General features: G+C 39.0%; 1 protein-coding gene across 6 annotated transcripts in view; it reads left to right on the top strand.

Annotated features, from left to right (window-relative positions):
- TENM1 (teneurin transmembrane protein 1) overlaps positions 1–17,070 on the top strand; it is a 761,089-nt gene that overhangs the window by 622,215 nt on the left and 121,804 nt on the right. For 5 of the 6 annotated variants that reach the window (XM_010407691.4, XM_019290822.3, XM_039571802.1 and 2 more), the window contains 5 exons: positions 4,494–4,646; positions 9,803–10,002; positions 11,414–11,624; positions 14,869–14,970; positions 16,017–16,211. In XM_010407691.4, coding sequence (XP_010405993.3) covers positions 4,494–4,646; positions 9,803–10,002; positions 11,414–11,624; positions 14,869–14,970; positions 16,017–16,211 — 861 coding nt within the window. The remainder of the gene's footprint in view (positions 1–4,493; positions 4,647–9,802; positions 10,003–11,413; positions 11,625–14,868; positions 14,971–16,016; positions 16,212–17,070) is intronic. The other variant, XM_039571800.1, reaches the window with a different exon arrangement.

The following is a 17,070-nucleotide window of genomic DNA, read 5'->3' as shown; positions in this document are numbered from 1 at the left end:
AAGTGATCTGGTCAGTTACTTCAGAGGTAAAGACCCAAGCTTTTGCTCTGAACATGCCCATAGTGGTTTCACTTACAGCAGTAACATGAAGAAACAAAAGCCTGCCTCTAAGTAGGGAAAATCCCTTAGGCAGCATGAAGTTACACTCACTTTTCATCTCTTTGCTGAGAGGTTCCATGAAAGAAATTTATAGAAAGGGTAGATGATGTAGGCCTTTAATATTTCTTTTTCTGCAAGAGATCTGTTTTACACCTAATAATGTTTTTTTTACCTAATAAATTAGCTAAGAAAAGCTCTGTACTGTGACTAGGATCTTCTGTACTGGAGAGGGAGAGGTCATTTAAAACCACCCTGTACAGCTCCACTGTGTAGCCTGGCCAGGGCAGGGTGGCAGGGTGGTGAGAAAGAAATATGCCACATAATCCTGTGACATCCTCCAGGATCTTCAAATCCACTGACTCCAGATTCCTCCACATTTAGCTTCTGCCATAACATCAATAATGCATGTTAAAAAAAAAAAAATCTGTGTCTACTTTTGTGTTAGAATTTAAAGGAAATTTTGAATTAAAAAGGGCTATCTAATAAAATATAAATTAAATATAGGTATGGTAGTATCCATCATGTAAGCCCTATCCCCCAACATTATGTAAAGAGGGTCAAATTTTGCCTTCAGATCAATTTTGCCTCCAGATCACCTCAGTGAAAGCAATGTACAACAACTCTGCTCATGGCAACGTGTGACTCATAGATTGCAGCGACCAAAGTAATAATGTAATTATTGACATGGGATTATACTGGATGTTCAAGCAAGCCAAGAAAGAGTATCTTTTCAGATGAGTGCAGTTCCTACCAGCAGGGAGAATACTGCACTCAGCTGTCAGAGAAGTTTGGTGAGGCCAGCTGATGGAAGTTAGGGGCTGATGCTCCTGCTGACTCACCACAGTTCCTCCTAACAAAAGTGTGAATTTTGCAATGGTGCCAGCTAACAAGCTGTTTCATCTCCATTTGCCTGCTGGTCCTTTGGTATTGCCTGAAACTGTAGCAGCTCAGCAGTGACCTTATGCACCCTACTAGTACCTGAAGTATTTTAGGTGCTGCAAAATGCAGGGTATGTGATTGCAGAAATTTTTTTGAATGCCAGCTAGGCAGAGCCAGAGTAGCTTTTGCTTCTTCTGTAATGTAAGTGTAGTCATCAAACCTCAAAGGCTGTTCTGTGTAAACTTGAGCTACATCATATAATGCATCCTTAGTCCTAATGGTGGGTTTCATACTGTTAGTCAGCAGCCAACCCTCAAGGGCACTGCAGTCAAGGTCTCCAGAAGGTTCAGCTCTGAGGAAAGGGCAGAGACATTCATCAGAAAGTGAATGTCCCTCCTTTTTGTCCAGCCCAGTACTAAGTTGGACAGAGTGATGGTATCATCTCCTATTAGTTCTGTGGAGTAGGATCTTACACCTGGGCATTACACATGGGAGATACAGCTGAGAACCTTGCAAATGGATTTATGCTGTGGGAAATGACATTGTGGCCCACTTAAATTGCACAGCATTTTCTGTGCCCCTTTTGTAAAAGCCAGAAATCCACTGGAAAAAAATCAAAGAGAGAATAACTCAAAAGAGAAGTTCTTTTGAGCTTTTTAATGAAATTCAGTACATGCCTACTTATTTCTAAAGAGATTTGAGAGATGGAGATTTGAAAGTTTTATGTAATCTTATTTGGTGAAATAAGTGTGTATTTAAAACATGCTGTACATATGTTGTAGGAAAAAAGCTGTGTAGGAATTTTGTATACCCCAGGTAAAAGAAAAGTATCACAGAAAAGGAAAAGGTTAGGGAGGGTTCCGTGTCCACTAAATAAAGATTTATTATTCCTTGTAGTTAACTTCTGAAAAAGGTATCTCTAGGAATTAATGCCTTTACTGGTGTTTGTGGTCTGGTTACTCCCAGAGTGACACCTGGATCTGAAGGTAGTTTCTCAATAGCTATAGTTAATGTAATGAAAATAGGAATTATTTTAAGATTGCAAGGTGACTGGATTTTTCCATTGCTAGAAGTCATTCAGATCAATTCATGTAGATCTTATTTTCACAGCCACATGCTTTGCTGTACAACCCTCAGTTGTGCCCATTGTTTAGCACAAGTCTGGTGCCCCATGTCACCTCCCAGGGATGAGACATCCGAGCCTGGCAGAGACCATCCTCTCTGCAGCACAGTTGGTGTTTCTCAAGGAGGAAGCTGACTGTCAAACATAGATACAGATAGTTTTGCCAGCTTGCCAAGCTTTGGCATGAGCTATGAAAACAACAGCACTTCCCCAGCCTGAAGAAAGACAAAGCCAGTAAATGATTAGAATTGGTGCAAGTGGATGACAGCATGCACAGAGTGTGTAATGTGGCAAAGACATGCACCAAGGAAAAGGTGCAGCACACGTTCAGCCCTGACTTTGTGACATACCCTCTGCAGCACATGCAAATGCTGTCCTAGGAAATGAGTAATGACAACAATGGGAATAGTGTAAGAAAGCAACTAGATTACATTCATGATTCCATAACCACTAAAAGCTTATTATTGATGTGTGCAATTGTTTTGCTTCTAGTGATCTGTTTCAAGTGCTGATATAATTGTTTGCATTAGTATAAATGAAATGTACATTCCTTAGCTATCAGTCCCATTGAACTCTGTTCCCTTTTGTTGTTAATAACTCTTGAAATAATAATAATGTCCAGAAGCTCAAGCCAGGAGCAAAAGCACTTACTCTCTAGCTACTTTTTGTTGTTTTGCATTAAGAATCTCAAAACTCAGACCTTAATTCTCTGTGATCTGACTGCAAAACCCTGTTCAAAGTATTATCATGGTCCATTGATGATTTCAAGACCATAGAATACAAAGCAATCCAGGCTTGAGATCTCACCACTGACAGCAAAAAGCTTAAAAGTACACTTCTAATACCTCCTCTGGGGAGTGGATATGTGCTGCCCAGTGTCTCCAGAGTCCAGATCTGATGGTGAGTGAGTGGTTTGAGATGCAGTAAATTTGTCACAACCACTGTCACCTCACTAATTCAGTAGTCATGCTCTCATTTGCTTGATTTGGATCATGTATCTGTAGTTGGGTGACCCAGGAGTGCACAGATCTGGAATTAATGACTGTAGATTGGCAGCTTTGCATTCTTGTGGTACTTTTCCCAAGCCCTTGACAGGAATCCATTCAAGGCTTGGGATTTTGTTAAATTTTTGTAATTTAACTTTTCAGCCTGCGAGGGAGACTTGTGGCCAAACACATGGGAAATGGTCTCCAAGTTTCCTGGTTGTATTGAGATATTTTCCTTGAAGTATGTACAAGAGCAGAATAAAACCATGTACTTTCTTAATGCAAGACCCATTCTAGATCACACTTATTTCTCCTGGGAGTCTCTGAGGTTCCTACATGGTTCAGGATGAGCAAATATATTGACTTTTAGGCTCCCACTGTGGGCAGATCCTACTCAGTGCAAATTGCTGCATGTGGTTAAAGAGCTGCTGCTCGGGCTTTGCTCTTTATGTGACAATTTCAGCTCCTCAGTGGGGGTCATCCTCAATCCATATTTTAGTGGGTCATCAGTCGTCCCTGCTGAGTTACTTCAATGCTAAGGCAACCTTTCCCTTGGAATAATATGACCTTCTCAGTAAGACCTAGGTAATTGTCTAGACCAACTGCAGTAATATCATATTATACTAAAATAAGATCCTCTGTTGCTGTCTTTTCTCCAATCATCCTTCAAGGCCTCAGATCAGAAACAAAGAAAGGAAAGCAGAAAATATGAATGGCTGTGCAGGCAAAGTAGAGTAGGCAGCCCCTGTGTATGGCAATAAAGATAGCTTATAACTTTCTAAAGGGATTATTTAGTAGATTTCCTAGTACATACTTAAATAACAACTATATTTCTGTTAATTTTTGTTGTAAAATAATTGCATATATTTTAGGTGTAGAGCCAGCTTTTTATCTGCAGTGTAATTCTAGAGTAAGCCTGGAGTCAATGTTTTTGCTAATGCTTAACCTAAATGAAAAGGTTTCAGAATGCAGTGGGCACAGTTTCACTTCAAACTGAATTGGAAAGGTGAGAAGTTTTAGTTGGTGTCATTGCTTTTGTCAACAAATTCTGAGATCTTTGACAGCCAAAAGCTGAGGGACAACACTGATACAGCATTAGAATCTGTCACACAATATTGAATTTATTCAGCTTTTATCCTTTTAATTGCAAGTAATTCCATTAATTGCTGTAGACATTCATCACCCTGGCCTGGCTGAGCTCCAGAAGAAAGTGTGGAAACTAATTAAACATTGGGTTTTAAGGTAAAATGGTAAATTGCTCATTAACCCCCTTGAAATTCTGATTTATTGCTAACAGAACAAAGCAATACTTGACTTTGCAGAAACTGGGTCGTATCATTCTTTCATAGTCTCACTGAAGGTGATGTAGTTTAGACATCAATTAATTGGTCTTCATTTTTTTGCAGCAGTACACTTGTTTGGTTTAACCTGGCAACTACAGCCTGTGGAAGGGCAGCTCTATGAAAATGGAGTTAGCAAAGGAAATAAAGGAACAGAATCCATGGATACTACTTACTCACCAATCGGAGGAAAAGCTTTGGATAAAACAGAAAAAAAAGGTATGTGTAAATGAGAAGCCAGATGGACGATGAATAGTTAAACATTAGTGCTGTTCAGAGCCTGTATTTTCTACATGTTGACAGTATTTTGAGTCCAGTTTCTATCTTCTCTTGTATAATTTTAAAACAGGTATGAAAAGCCCATAACCAGGTAAGTTCCTTTAGCAGAACTCTCACTGAAATTAGCAACCAGTGCATTAGAAAAGGAAGGTTCAGTAGCACAGTGGGAGAAGAGACGAGAGTGTTTGGCTTCTGTCTTAAGGGAGGGGAGACCACATTTGCCTTGTTCCCTGTGGTGCAGAGGGCTTGGCGCTGTGCCTGTCCTGCAGACCAAAGTCAGTCTCAGGCAAAGTGAACCCCTGTGTGCTGACAGGTCAGAATGTGCAGAAGAGTAGAAATCTTAATGCTTTTCAAGACATCAGTTCTTGAAGGCATAAGATAAAGTACAGCATCCTGTCACGTCCTGGCTGACCCAGTCACAGTGAATCAGCTCCCAGGAATCTACCACGGCTTCACAAAACGCCTGAGCCAGTCTGTCAGCTCCCTGCTGCCGGGGGTACAGCCCTGCTCTGCCCTCCCTCCTCCCTCTGCCGCTCCCTGTGGCCTTGTGCCCACTGCAGGGGTTGCCTCCTGCACAACCAGGCCACGTCAGTCCTCCATGGCAGCAGAAAATGGCTTTGTTTAAAGCCATGATGCAAATCATCTTCTGCCACACAAGTGGCTGAACCAGACTCTTGAAGCACCAGAGCTAGGACAGGAAAGGAGTGGGCTGTGCAGCCAGGGTGTGCAATGGAGAGAAGGAACTGTCTGAGATGTGTGATTCCGTCCTCTTAAGTCCTGTCATTTAATGTTGTTAGATCACCTGCTCCAGTATTAGTCACAAGCTCTGGCCCATGCTTCCCACCAACCACTGTCACAATGCTTTCTGACCAGAAAAAGCAGATGGCCTTCCCATTTCTTTTTATGGTACTCAGAAAAAGTGGATAAATCAGATCAGATCAAAGTGAATGGGAGTGGAATATGAAACCTAATCTTTCCAGTTGTTAGGAGGAAAGTAAAATTGTACTGGTAGCTCTGCAATGATAGGGGACTTCCAGAGCTTTCCAATTTTAGAGCAGAGCAGGAATCTGATTTTTCGTGTTCTGGGTAAGATCCATGACTGAAAATAGGCAGCAAAGTGGGACATTGTTGTACCAGTCCCTCCAGAAGGAGGATTGCATTGCACATCAATAATCTTGCAAATCAGTGTGGCACAACAGGGTAGAGATCATATTAGATAAATGAACAATAGAAATACGTGTAAGGAGACAATGATGTTGTTTTCCATTATTTCATCCCTTAGAATGGATTGGTAGTGAATTGCAGTAAATGTTTTATACACTTCTGTATTTTTTGTCCTGGTGCACCATGGAAAATATCTCAAATAGTTCTTCTCAACTGCATTAAATCATTATGTCAATATATTACAGATTTAATAAAAGCTTTTCCAATGCATTTGGCTTCCAAAGAAGGATGTGTAGAAAAAAACATCAAAAATATAAAAAATCTTTAAAAATTAGATGGTTGGAAACAGAGAAAAGAATATGCAAGTCAATAAAGACTCAGTGTAGTAGGTAAAAACCCAAACCCCCTGCCTTGCTCCTGGGAATCCCAGTTTTTAGTGTAGCTATACAACTACCCCACAACACTAAAGAACAGAGTCCTGTGATAGCAGAGCCATTTCATTGACGGCATACCCAGCAGTTTCAGAGGTCAGTCATGAACAGACCTACTCTGTTGTTTAATTGTCCCCTTTCACCTTTTGGGGGTAACATGTAATCCAGAGTTAAAGCTAGCAAGGAGTACACATTTGGAAAAACACAAGAAAAATCATGCAGAATTAGTGCATGCATAGTCTGGCTCTGGCTAGTCTTTGCTCATTTTCTTTCTTTACATCACTTTTAATATATATCAGTAATTTTACTCCCAGTCCTCATAACAAATTCTCCCTCTAGAAGTGATGAAAAGGAGCACTTGGAAACAGGCAACTCCTTTCCCTACAGCAGGATACTACAAAAAGTTGATGCACTGGCTGTAAACTTGAAGCCTCTGATGTAATTTCACAGGGATAAATAACTGCTGTCAGATACTGTGACCTCACATCTTCGCAACTCAATGCAGTAGCACAGAATGCTTTTCCAGACTTGGAAAGCGTAAATTTTAACTAATCTTTTAATGAAAATGAAGTTTGTAAACCAGCAAGTCAGATTTCTTCAAGAAATCACTTTATAACACACTGACCCATGGCTACGAGTTAACATTTTAATATGTAGTTATGTGATTAAAAAGTCAGATATCCTATTGATGCTGCTATTTACCAGGGGAGTACAAGGAAATTGATTGTTTCAGGATCATTAATAATAAGCATATGGATACATTCTTGTGGAGGTAATTGGCACCACGCTGTTCAGAGTTTTTCTTTCTTGAAGCTGAGAGAAACCTGTGATTAAGAATCTATCTTCTGCTTTAGACTTCTGAGGAAACCCTGCTTAGAAAGCATAGGGAAGAATTAATACCCTAGTTGGCAAGATTGCGAGCTGTACAAGGAATTGAATATAGATAATTAAATTATACTTCGTCATAAAAAAAATGTTTTTACAAGAGCAGAATTGTATTGCAGCACTGTAATTTTAAACCTTATTTTGGACTTCTTCAAGAGAGAGCAAGAAAGTAGACAAGGATAGTCTGTGAGGGGTGTGTCTTCAGGTGCCTTTTTTGTACAGCCAAATACCTGCTTAGATCAACTAAACACAGAAGCAAAGCTAAATTCTTTTTCTGTAAAGAAAGCAGAGTGGCTCAGTGAATATGAAAATATGCATTTCAGACATGGCCCCTCCAGTGGCCTTTCCATGCTCTGTGGTTGTCTGAAAAATTAGCATTTGAAAGGTAGAGATTCTGCAACTGTGTCCTATCAGTAGGGGTAGATAGTATGTATATTTTCCTGTTAGCATTGTGAACAGCAGCATGCACTTCTTTCCTGTGGGATGAGATAAATGGACATCTAAGTGCATCTGGTTTTTTTAAAGCTTATATTAAATTGTTGCTAGAGCAAAGGTATTTTCAGCCAAATGTGGAAAAACTCCCGAGGTACGTAGCAACACTAATATGATATTCAGCATAATTTGATAATATGATATTCAGCAGCATTTGATAATATCAGTTAGTGAGAATTCACCCAAACTGAAGACACAACACTTTTTCTTTTCAACAAAGAAGCAGACCTTCTCACTTCAAAAAATAAGTAGCTACTGTATGTTAAAGACCTTGAACACTGACCAATAACGCCTTTAATGTCAAAGATCATACTGTGTCCCTGGCTTTTTACTTAGTGCTCTACTGTCTTGTAACTGAATCATATTAATTACCATGTGTCACTATCACCAAAAAGTTCCATAGTGTTTTACTTAACTCACAGTAACTGCTTGCAAAGGATCATTAAGATTGAATATCTCTAGAGTATTGGAAATAGGGGAGAAGGTTTTTAAATTTACATAAGCCAAGTAGGATCTTTTTTTGTGTTGGGTTGGGAAGGTATCCACTTTCCTTGTCCAACAGAGGAAGTTTAATTCTCTTTCAAAACTCAACATTCAAGATTTTTTCTGTGAAGCAAATTGGGCAGAAGTAGTCTCACCTTGAACATCGTTAAAGCAGCAATTTGGAAATACTTTAACTCTTAAACTAAGTAAGTGGTGTATTTTTAGAGTACTAGATTACAAGCTTCTGATCTAAAAATAGATGTATTTATGTGATGAGGTGTTATAAGCTAGCTCCTCATTCTTGCTGTGGGTTTGGTGACACAAAGCAGCTGTAAAGCTGGAAGATCTGGTACCCTGAGAATTCACTCCTGCCTTGTAAATTAAATCTCTATTCATTAAGAATGCTAAGTACTTCCTACGCTAGTTAAAGCCCGTGTACAGTCCCACTGAGGGTCTTTGTTGTTAACACACTCAAGCAAAAGCTGGCCTTAGCTTTGGTACTGCTGTTTTCATTTCCAGGGGTGATTTATAAAATTTCACGTACATTTTGTTGGATTAGATATTTATATGCATTTATTGTAAAAGATGAGGCTCCAGTCACTTCGCTCCTCGTTATTTTTCACTGTGATTCTGGAATGAAATGAAACAGAGATGGATGTGGCTGCTGAATTCAATCTTCTCTTGACTCATCCTCTAATGCCACACACTATCCTGCTTATTCTAGTTCAAAGCATGGAAATGTCAGTAGAGTTTTACAAACCTTTCAATGGAATTAGCTCAAATGTTTGCAGGATTGGGTCTGTGATTTGCAGCATGTCACGATGCTGATCACAGACAGGCAGTAAAAAACATAAAGATGGTGATATAAGCCAGCAAAGCAAGCCAGCTCCAATTCAGTTTGGCGAAGTCTTCCTTATGCATTCCATTTCCCTTTCTATTTCAGTGCTCTCACACCCATGTGTGAAGTCACATATTGCAGATGTCTGCAAATTTATTGTTTGGCATTATGAAATTATGCCAGTTTTGTCTTCAGAGTGCCTTTCCCTGTCCTCATGCCCCTATTACATTTTCATGAACAAAGACCAAGCCAGAACAGATGTTCTTTATTTCTCCAGGACTAGATTAACACTACCATAATAAAGCCATTAGGAATGGTGATTAATAGAAATCCGGGCTTTGGACGGGGGCTCTGAACTACCAGGTTTGATGGATTTTCTGTCCTCTCTGGGGTCCATTTGTGTAGCTTATGCAATGCCCCTTCGGCAGCACTCTGAAATATGTGCCAGAGGTAGAATTTCCCTCTGTCCTCACTCTGTGCATTCGCAGTTGAATATGTTTTGTTTGCATAGTTGATGTGCAAAGACCGTGGTTTATGCAGCAGCAGCAGTTCCTCCTTTTCATAATCAGTACAGTGTTACAAAATTTCCAGTGCAAAAATACCCCATGACACTTGTTGTTGGAAATATGTTGTACATGTTTGTTTGTGTTTTCCAACTTGTTGAATAAAAAATGCAGTTATCAGTGTTAGAAGTTGATTTTTGTATATTCCAATATATCTAAGGCATGTCTATACCTTGCAACTTCTCTCTTCACCCAGTGTAAATTCACAATTGACTGTTTTGTTTGTTTCTGGAAAATTAGTATTTCAGAAGGGCCGGGCCATAGACACAGGAGAAGTAGAGATTGGAGCACAAGTTATGCAGACCATCCCACCTGGTTTATTCTGGCGCTTCCAAATTACCATACATCACCCTGTGTACCTGAAATTTAACATTTCACTGGCGAAGGATTCTCTGCTGGGAATTTATGGCAGAAGAAACATCCCACCTACTCACACTCAGGTAATTGGAAATGGTCCTGATTCTATCACACTTACATTTTCAAACAGCAGCGGATGGGAGCGTTCACAACACGCTTTCAAAGAAGAGAAGGAGAAAGGACCTGGCTGTAACCACAGTCTGGTTATCCTTTTCTTTTACTGAGCTCTGGCAATACCTCAAACTGTGGTCTCTCAGAGGAAGGGAAAGTGTCATAACAGACAGATCAGCAGCTGTAACCTCAGGGATGTGACTGTCTGGGAGGCTGGACAGGTACACACTGTCCTGCTGCATAGATCCAGCATCTTCTATGCAAGGGATGAAATTCCAGTTCACTTGAAAATGCTTTAACCTTTTTATGATTCCCTTGAAACAAACAGATTGTACAGTCAGTATAAAAAGTTAGTAGAAAAGAAAAAAGCTGTCTCTGGTTTCTAAGATCAAAATTATTTTTGAGTGCTTACTCCTGGGGATTTTGCAAGAGAAAACCTAGCTAAGCAGTCATATGCAATATTGCTGGTCACATTCAGCTTTTTTTTTTTTTTAGGTTTAATGTATTTGGCATATGAAGCTGTCATTTCTATGGATAATAAATTTTTCATCTTTCTTTGTATCAGGATCACACTCCACAGAGTGTGATAAATATACATGGAATCATGGAAAGATTGTTTATAATGGACCACTGGAGATCATCTGCTCTAACCTCAAGAAATTTTTACTACAGTTTTGATATTAGAAATAAGCACTTTTAGCTGTCACTGACTTTAATTGAAGCTGGATCCTCAGTTGAGCTGACAATGAACTTTACTGGAAATCAGAACGCCTAAAAAACCTAGAGAAATATATGTATTTCTTGAACAGGGATTCATAGAAATCTCTGGTGCTTTGAGGTTAACAGGCATTGGAGTTGTCAGCATCAGCCTGGTTAGGTATTAAGAACTGTCCTGTAAAAAATATATACTTACTTGTATTACTTAAAGAAAAAGTGTATTTAGGTTTTGATATCTGATATTGATATTAAGGGGCAAGGATTTAAAAATCTGGTATAGAACAACAGGTTTTTAATCTGCTCTTGGCATTTGAGATGAATAGCTGCGTAGCACAGGCGCTACTCCTTGGGAATTTTGGAATTACTCCCATTAAATAGATGTGTTTTTTGGAGTAAGTCTGCTGTATCTAGTGAAGCAAGTGTGTTTTTATCCTGCCATAGCAAACAGCTATGCCAGTTTTGATGCCAGATTTCTGATCTACCATAATGCTTTTTATATATAAGCTGAAGCTAAATTGACTAGGTTATGCAATTGCTGTCCACATTGGTGTATACTTAGGCAATTCCTCTTAAGATTTCAACTGTTTATTCATGTTTGAAGGAGACATGCAGAGTAGATTCATGAATATTTGCTAGACGGTTAATTTTTGCTCATTATTATTTCAGTTTGATTTTGTAAAACTGATGGATGGAAAACAGTTAATTAAACAGGAACCAAAAAACTCAGAGGAGCCTCAGCAAGCTCCCAGGAACCTGATCTTAACTTCACTGCAAGAGACAGGTTTCATCGAGTATATGGATCAAGGAGCTTGGCATATGGCATTCTACAATGATGGAAAGAAAGTAGAGCAAGTGTTTGTACTAACTACAGCTATTGGTAAGAACAATCACAATGTAATTGTTATTCTGATTATAACATTTCAAAGATGTATTTGATGTATTCCAGCTCCTCTTAAGTATTCTCTTAAATATGTTTTATTTCAGCTTAGTTTAATTAACCTCAGTGGAGCAACTTCATGTTTAAGCCAATATTAGACAAATAGCAACATTTGTATATTAAAGATAGATATTATCAAATTAATTAAGTGTGAAGTTCTCATGTGTTAAGATTTTTATATGATAGCTTAAATTCTTGAGTAATTTCTGGTTTTATCTTGTTCCAAGTAAAAGAGATTATGTCTGCCCTCTCTACTTACATGGGAACCATAAATCCTACAACAATTATCCAGGCTTTAAGTTCTTATTTCCAGTGTTTTAGTCAGTTGGAAAATCTTTTGTGGATTTGTTTTTGAGTGTTGTTTGATGGATGGCTGGTGTTGTTTTATGCAGTTATTCGAATGCATCATTTTGTTTGGAATACAGAGGGCAAGTACAAGAGGCAGCATCTTGGTTGCATATGAGATCCCTCCTGCCTTTTTAACACATATAGGTGGGCAAATGTTTGCAGATGTAGGTGTTGTGAGTGAGCAGTCCTCACACATAGGGCTTTTTTGGAATTTAAATTTAGGTGAAGTGTTGTATTTATGACAGTCTCGGTTTGCTGCAAGACTTTAACCACGATACCCTTTAGTTAACCTGTTCTACCATATGTTTAGCAAGATGTCTTTACTAGTAATGGACGTGCCATCTGCTCTTCAGAAAAAGTGGATACTATTTTTACTTTGTGGTAAAAACCTTGCAGAGCAGGACAGTATGATTCAAATATCAAGATTCTGAAGGACTTGCTTAAAAGAAAAAAATTAGAAATTAAGATAGAGTTGTAATGACTGGTTCTGGTGTAAAATTTCATATTTGCTCCGTTCAAAAAAGTTGATCTTCTGCAAGAAAATATGCCATTATTCAATTCCATCTGAGAAAATAAGATTCAAGCAATTTATGAACCATCTTTGCAGATGCTCTACAAAGACCATAGAACCAGGCCAAACTCCAGCCCAGACCAGTATCCAAACTCCTGATCCCTTGTTTACTTTTATTGTAAGACAGCAGGGTTTATAAATGAGGGTTTAAATAATATTTCATTTAGTAGCATAATTTCTACTCCTCCCCTTCCCCTCCCCCCAAAACCAAAAAGAAATTAATCGCCGGAGTCTAATTCATGTTACATGTGATAAAAAAGAAGAGACTGTGAAAGAGGGAAGCGTGTGAGCCACAGTGCAGGCAGGAGTCCTTGTACTTCATCTTCAAAATGGCTGCAGGAAGATATTTTTGGGGAAAAGTCTGTTCATGCTGCTGCAAGAATCTACTGCTGGTGCATTTGAAAATACTGCCAGCTATTGTGTTTTCATAACCTGTGTATCTTCTTCCCTAGTTTGCTGTGCATCATAACTTGACTGTTTCTTTGGGAGTTTCCACAGGAAAATAAATAAATAAATAAATAAATAAATCCTTGGGGCATTCTTCTTACCCAGACTGGTTTAGAGTCATATTTGACATCTCTGCCAACAAAGGAATCAGCCAGGACCAGAAACCCTGAGAACAGAGCAAGAGCTTGGATGCATCTCTGCCAAATGCTTCTGTGAACCAGCCATGCCCCTCATCAGCATTTGTTAGATTGTATTTCAAGATGCTCCATGTTAGTTATGTACAAAATTGATTTTGCTGGCACTTTAGCTGAAGTTCTGTTCAGACTTTCCTGAGAAGGGTAAATTGCACGCAGAACGTGGCATGCTTCAAGTACTTCCGTTAACTAAATAAAGGGCAGCCCAAACTGGACATTGCATTAAGGGGAAGTAACTTATCCAACCATTAATTCTTCCTTTCACATCAATGTAGGGATCATTTGCCATGTGATTCTTGGAAAACTGGGAAGGCAGGCAAGTGCACACATAGAGCAAGACAAGAGTTGATAATGAGCAGTAATATGAAAAAATTAATAACGAGCAGCATTTCTGTGAAGAAAACTTCCTTCTAAAAATGTGCTGCTTTTTTCACTTTGAAACAGACATCTGTGTACAGGTTGTGGATACCTGATGAACAGAGGCACATCAAATGTCTGTTCTTTAATATAAACTGATAGCCTGAAAAGAATGTTTTCAAATAACCATAGGAGTTTTCAAGAGGAGCCAATCCTTATCTTTTTAAGTGGCCATAAACAAGATCAAAATACACTTACGTCAGTCATTTTTATTAATGGTAGGATCTGGGTTTTCTTCTTTTTCCTCAAATATTTTGTGGGAAAGGCATCAAGTTTCCCATTTTCCTATAGCCAGAGGTGCTTCCCCACATCTATTAGTGCATGTGGCCATTGAACAGTCCCAGTTCCCCTGGCTTGAGCCCCTCTCCCATCCAGCACCTGCATGGGCTGCAGAGTCCCTCAGTCCTGGAGCTGGTCTGACAGTGACCTGCTCCGCACAGGATCGATCATCTTAGCTTGATTCTGCTTCATATTCTTTATGGAAAATCCATATAAATCAGTGAATCCACTGCATTCCTGTAGGAAATATATGTGTAAATTGGAACCAGCTAATCCATGTAGAGATAGGAGCTTGTCCTCAGATATGTGAGCTTAAGTGGCTTAATATCCAAAGCTGTGTGATAAAACATGGGCAAGTTTAAGATCAGAACTGAAGGTGGAGGTTTTTTCTTCAAATCTAGTTCTTAGTTCTTTATCACATTGAATTTCATCACTGTACAAAAGAGTATTTTTTTGTTTATCTGATTGTATAGAAGTGGAAATCCTGCCCTTCTCCAAGGAATTCAATTCCACATGGTTCAAATGAACACCGTAGAAGGCAATTTACTCTATAAACAGGTTTCAAACAAATTACTTCAGCAATAAAAGAAAGTGTTTAAGGTGTACATTTTTCAGCAAGTTCTCAGGTTCCTGCAATGCTTTTAATGGTGGTAAATTTTACATGAACACTTACTTTAAAAGCTTTTTGGTGTAATATAAATGGTGCACCTGTTATCTCAAAGCTGTCAAGACAAAATCTAATAAATATTTGTAAGCTGCTTGAACAGGAATTTTGTTTTATGCTCCCTATGAATGAAAATGGGCTTTTTACTGCTTCTGCACCTATTTGTATGTTGAGATGTGTCCTGCAGAGTGAGGTGAAGATGCCATTCATTTCAAATTCAACCAATTTATGTTTTCCTTTGTGCACAATTGCCTGAATAAACAGAAATCCTGGATGACTGCTCTACTAATTGCAATGGGAATGGAGAATGTATCTCAGGCCACTGCCACTGCTTCCCAGGATTCCTTGGTCCTGATTGTGCAAAAGGTAATCTCATATTAACTGACCCAAGGTGCATGACAGGGATCATGATTGTGGTGTGTGACTGCTGGGCTTGCAAAGATTCAAACTGATTAAAGGAGATTAAATTCCTTTTTCCAGCCAGATGGCAGATACAGTACAAGCACACATGTGGAAAGTTTCTTTATGCTGTACGTGAGTTAACTCGGATCAACCACTTCTCCCTCCCTGACTTTCAGATTTAATAGGTTCCTCCATCCCCATTTCCATCCTGTCTGTAGTTGTAAAATACATTTTTAATAGGTGTGTTAGCTTAGCATAATGTTTTGTTATTTAAAAGTGACAAACAGTTTCACTTTGGAGAAAACACAAGTAAGTCAAATGCTTCTGTGGTCCTAACTAGAATAGGGTGTAGATAAGAAACCTAAAGCAGCTTAGAGACTGTTTTCCAGCATTAAAGCAAAAAAATCTGTTAAGTGAGCTTGCTTCTGCTTCAGCTATTTCTGTCAGTATTATCCATTATCCGCTGCATGTGATGTCCAGAAGTTCTCATGGTTTTCCAATGTCTCCTCAAATCTAGGGTTTATTTTTTTTAAGACTCAGTTGGCTCAGAAATTGATACTGGATTGTAAAAGTAAGCTTCCACATTGCTGGTTTACATACAGATCAGTAATGGCTACAACTTCAGTGATATTATGTCTTCTTAGAAGAAAAAAGAAAAGGGCAGGATCCTGCTTCAGTTCACAGGAAGGAAATACTAATCTTACTGAAAATCATGCATCACAGCAAATTTTCCACAGAGGCCAATCAAGGGGAGAGAGTGTTTTTATCTTCTATGATATCCCATTTCTGGTCAAGATTAAGGCATACAAGAGAGGCAGACTGAGGAGACAAGGACATTGTATTACTGCTGCACTACCTAGTTCAAAGATTTCAGTCTGTCACAACCCCTGAACCACATGAAGAATTGAGGAGCTGGAGTGGAAAAGCAATTTTACAGAACGATAAATGCAATAAATGTTAATCTATGTAAGTATGTAAATACATTAAAAAGGTCAATCTGCCTTCTTCAGATTCCTGTCCAGTGCTGTGCAGCGGAAATGGAGAATATGAGAAAGGTCACTGTGTGTGTCGAAATGGCTGGAAAGGACCAGAGTGTGATGTTCCAGAAGAGCAGTGTATTGATCCAACCTGCTTTGGCCATGGTACTTGTATCATGGGTGTCTGCATCTGTGTCCCTGGATACAAAGGAGAGATTTGTGAGGAAGGTTTGTGAAGTTTTCTTCTCTATAGTCCCGAGGGTTGATGTTTGTCTTTAATTTCCACCTGTTTTAAGGTAGTTAAAAACTCACACAGATGTGATCAGCTTTCTGTGAAGCAGTACTATTTTGCTCAAAACTACCTTTACTGTCTCATAGAAAGTAATGTTAGGATAGAAAATTTTCAAAGGTAAAGGTATTCAGGTCTTGGTAACAGTCCAGTGGACCGATCACATAAAGTTCACATTTTCATTTGAAAAGATAAAATTATTTATTTTTATTTGGCCAAAAGCTCAGGGTAAGGCAGTCAGAAGATCATTTAAGCAAAACATGATGTGTAGTTCTCCAAAGCAATCAGATGATCATAATCAGCTTTTCCCTTTTTCATTCTGTTACATCTTATATTCTTCTGACAATGTAAAGCCAAAAGGGCAGCAAACAGGTTCAGTTTACCAGCACATATTGTGTAATTCTGTTGTCATATGTCATTTTTACTGGGAGCCTTTGCTCACGGCACTAAACTGGCATCCTTTAAGGCTTGACTAACAAAAAGTGGGAAATTTTGTGAGAACAAGTTCTTGTATTTTTGCTGATGGTACTGATGTGTCTCTACCCTCATCTATAGACAAAAGCAGTTGTTATTTCCCTCAGCATGTCTGAGATAGCTCATCAGCTTTGACTTTCTTCCCTTGTGCATAGCCTCAGAAAGCAGAACTCGTCCTCGTGCTTGCCCTGATTTGATGATTTTTCACTAGTCCCCTTCGCCTGGAGCTAGTGACAGCATACTTTGTGCTTCCTGCTACAGAGATTTTCGGTAATTCTTTTGAGTAGCACACACAGGAGGCTTTTTATGTTGCTTGAATTCTCT

This window comes from Corvus cornix, chromosome 4A (assembly GCF_000738735.6).
Source record: "Corvus cornix cornix isolate S_Up_H32 chromosome 4A, ASM73873v5, whole genome shotgun sequence".
NCBI classification, from domain to species: Eukaryota; Metazoa; Chordata; class Aves; order Passeriformes; family Corvidae; genus Corvus; species Corvus cornix.
Note: the sequence above shows the minus strand (reverse complement) of the source record. Positions and strands in the feature narration are given on the sequence as shown.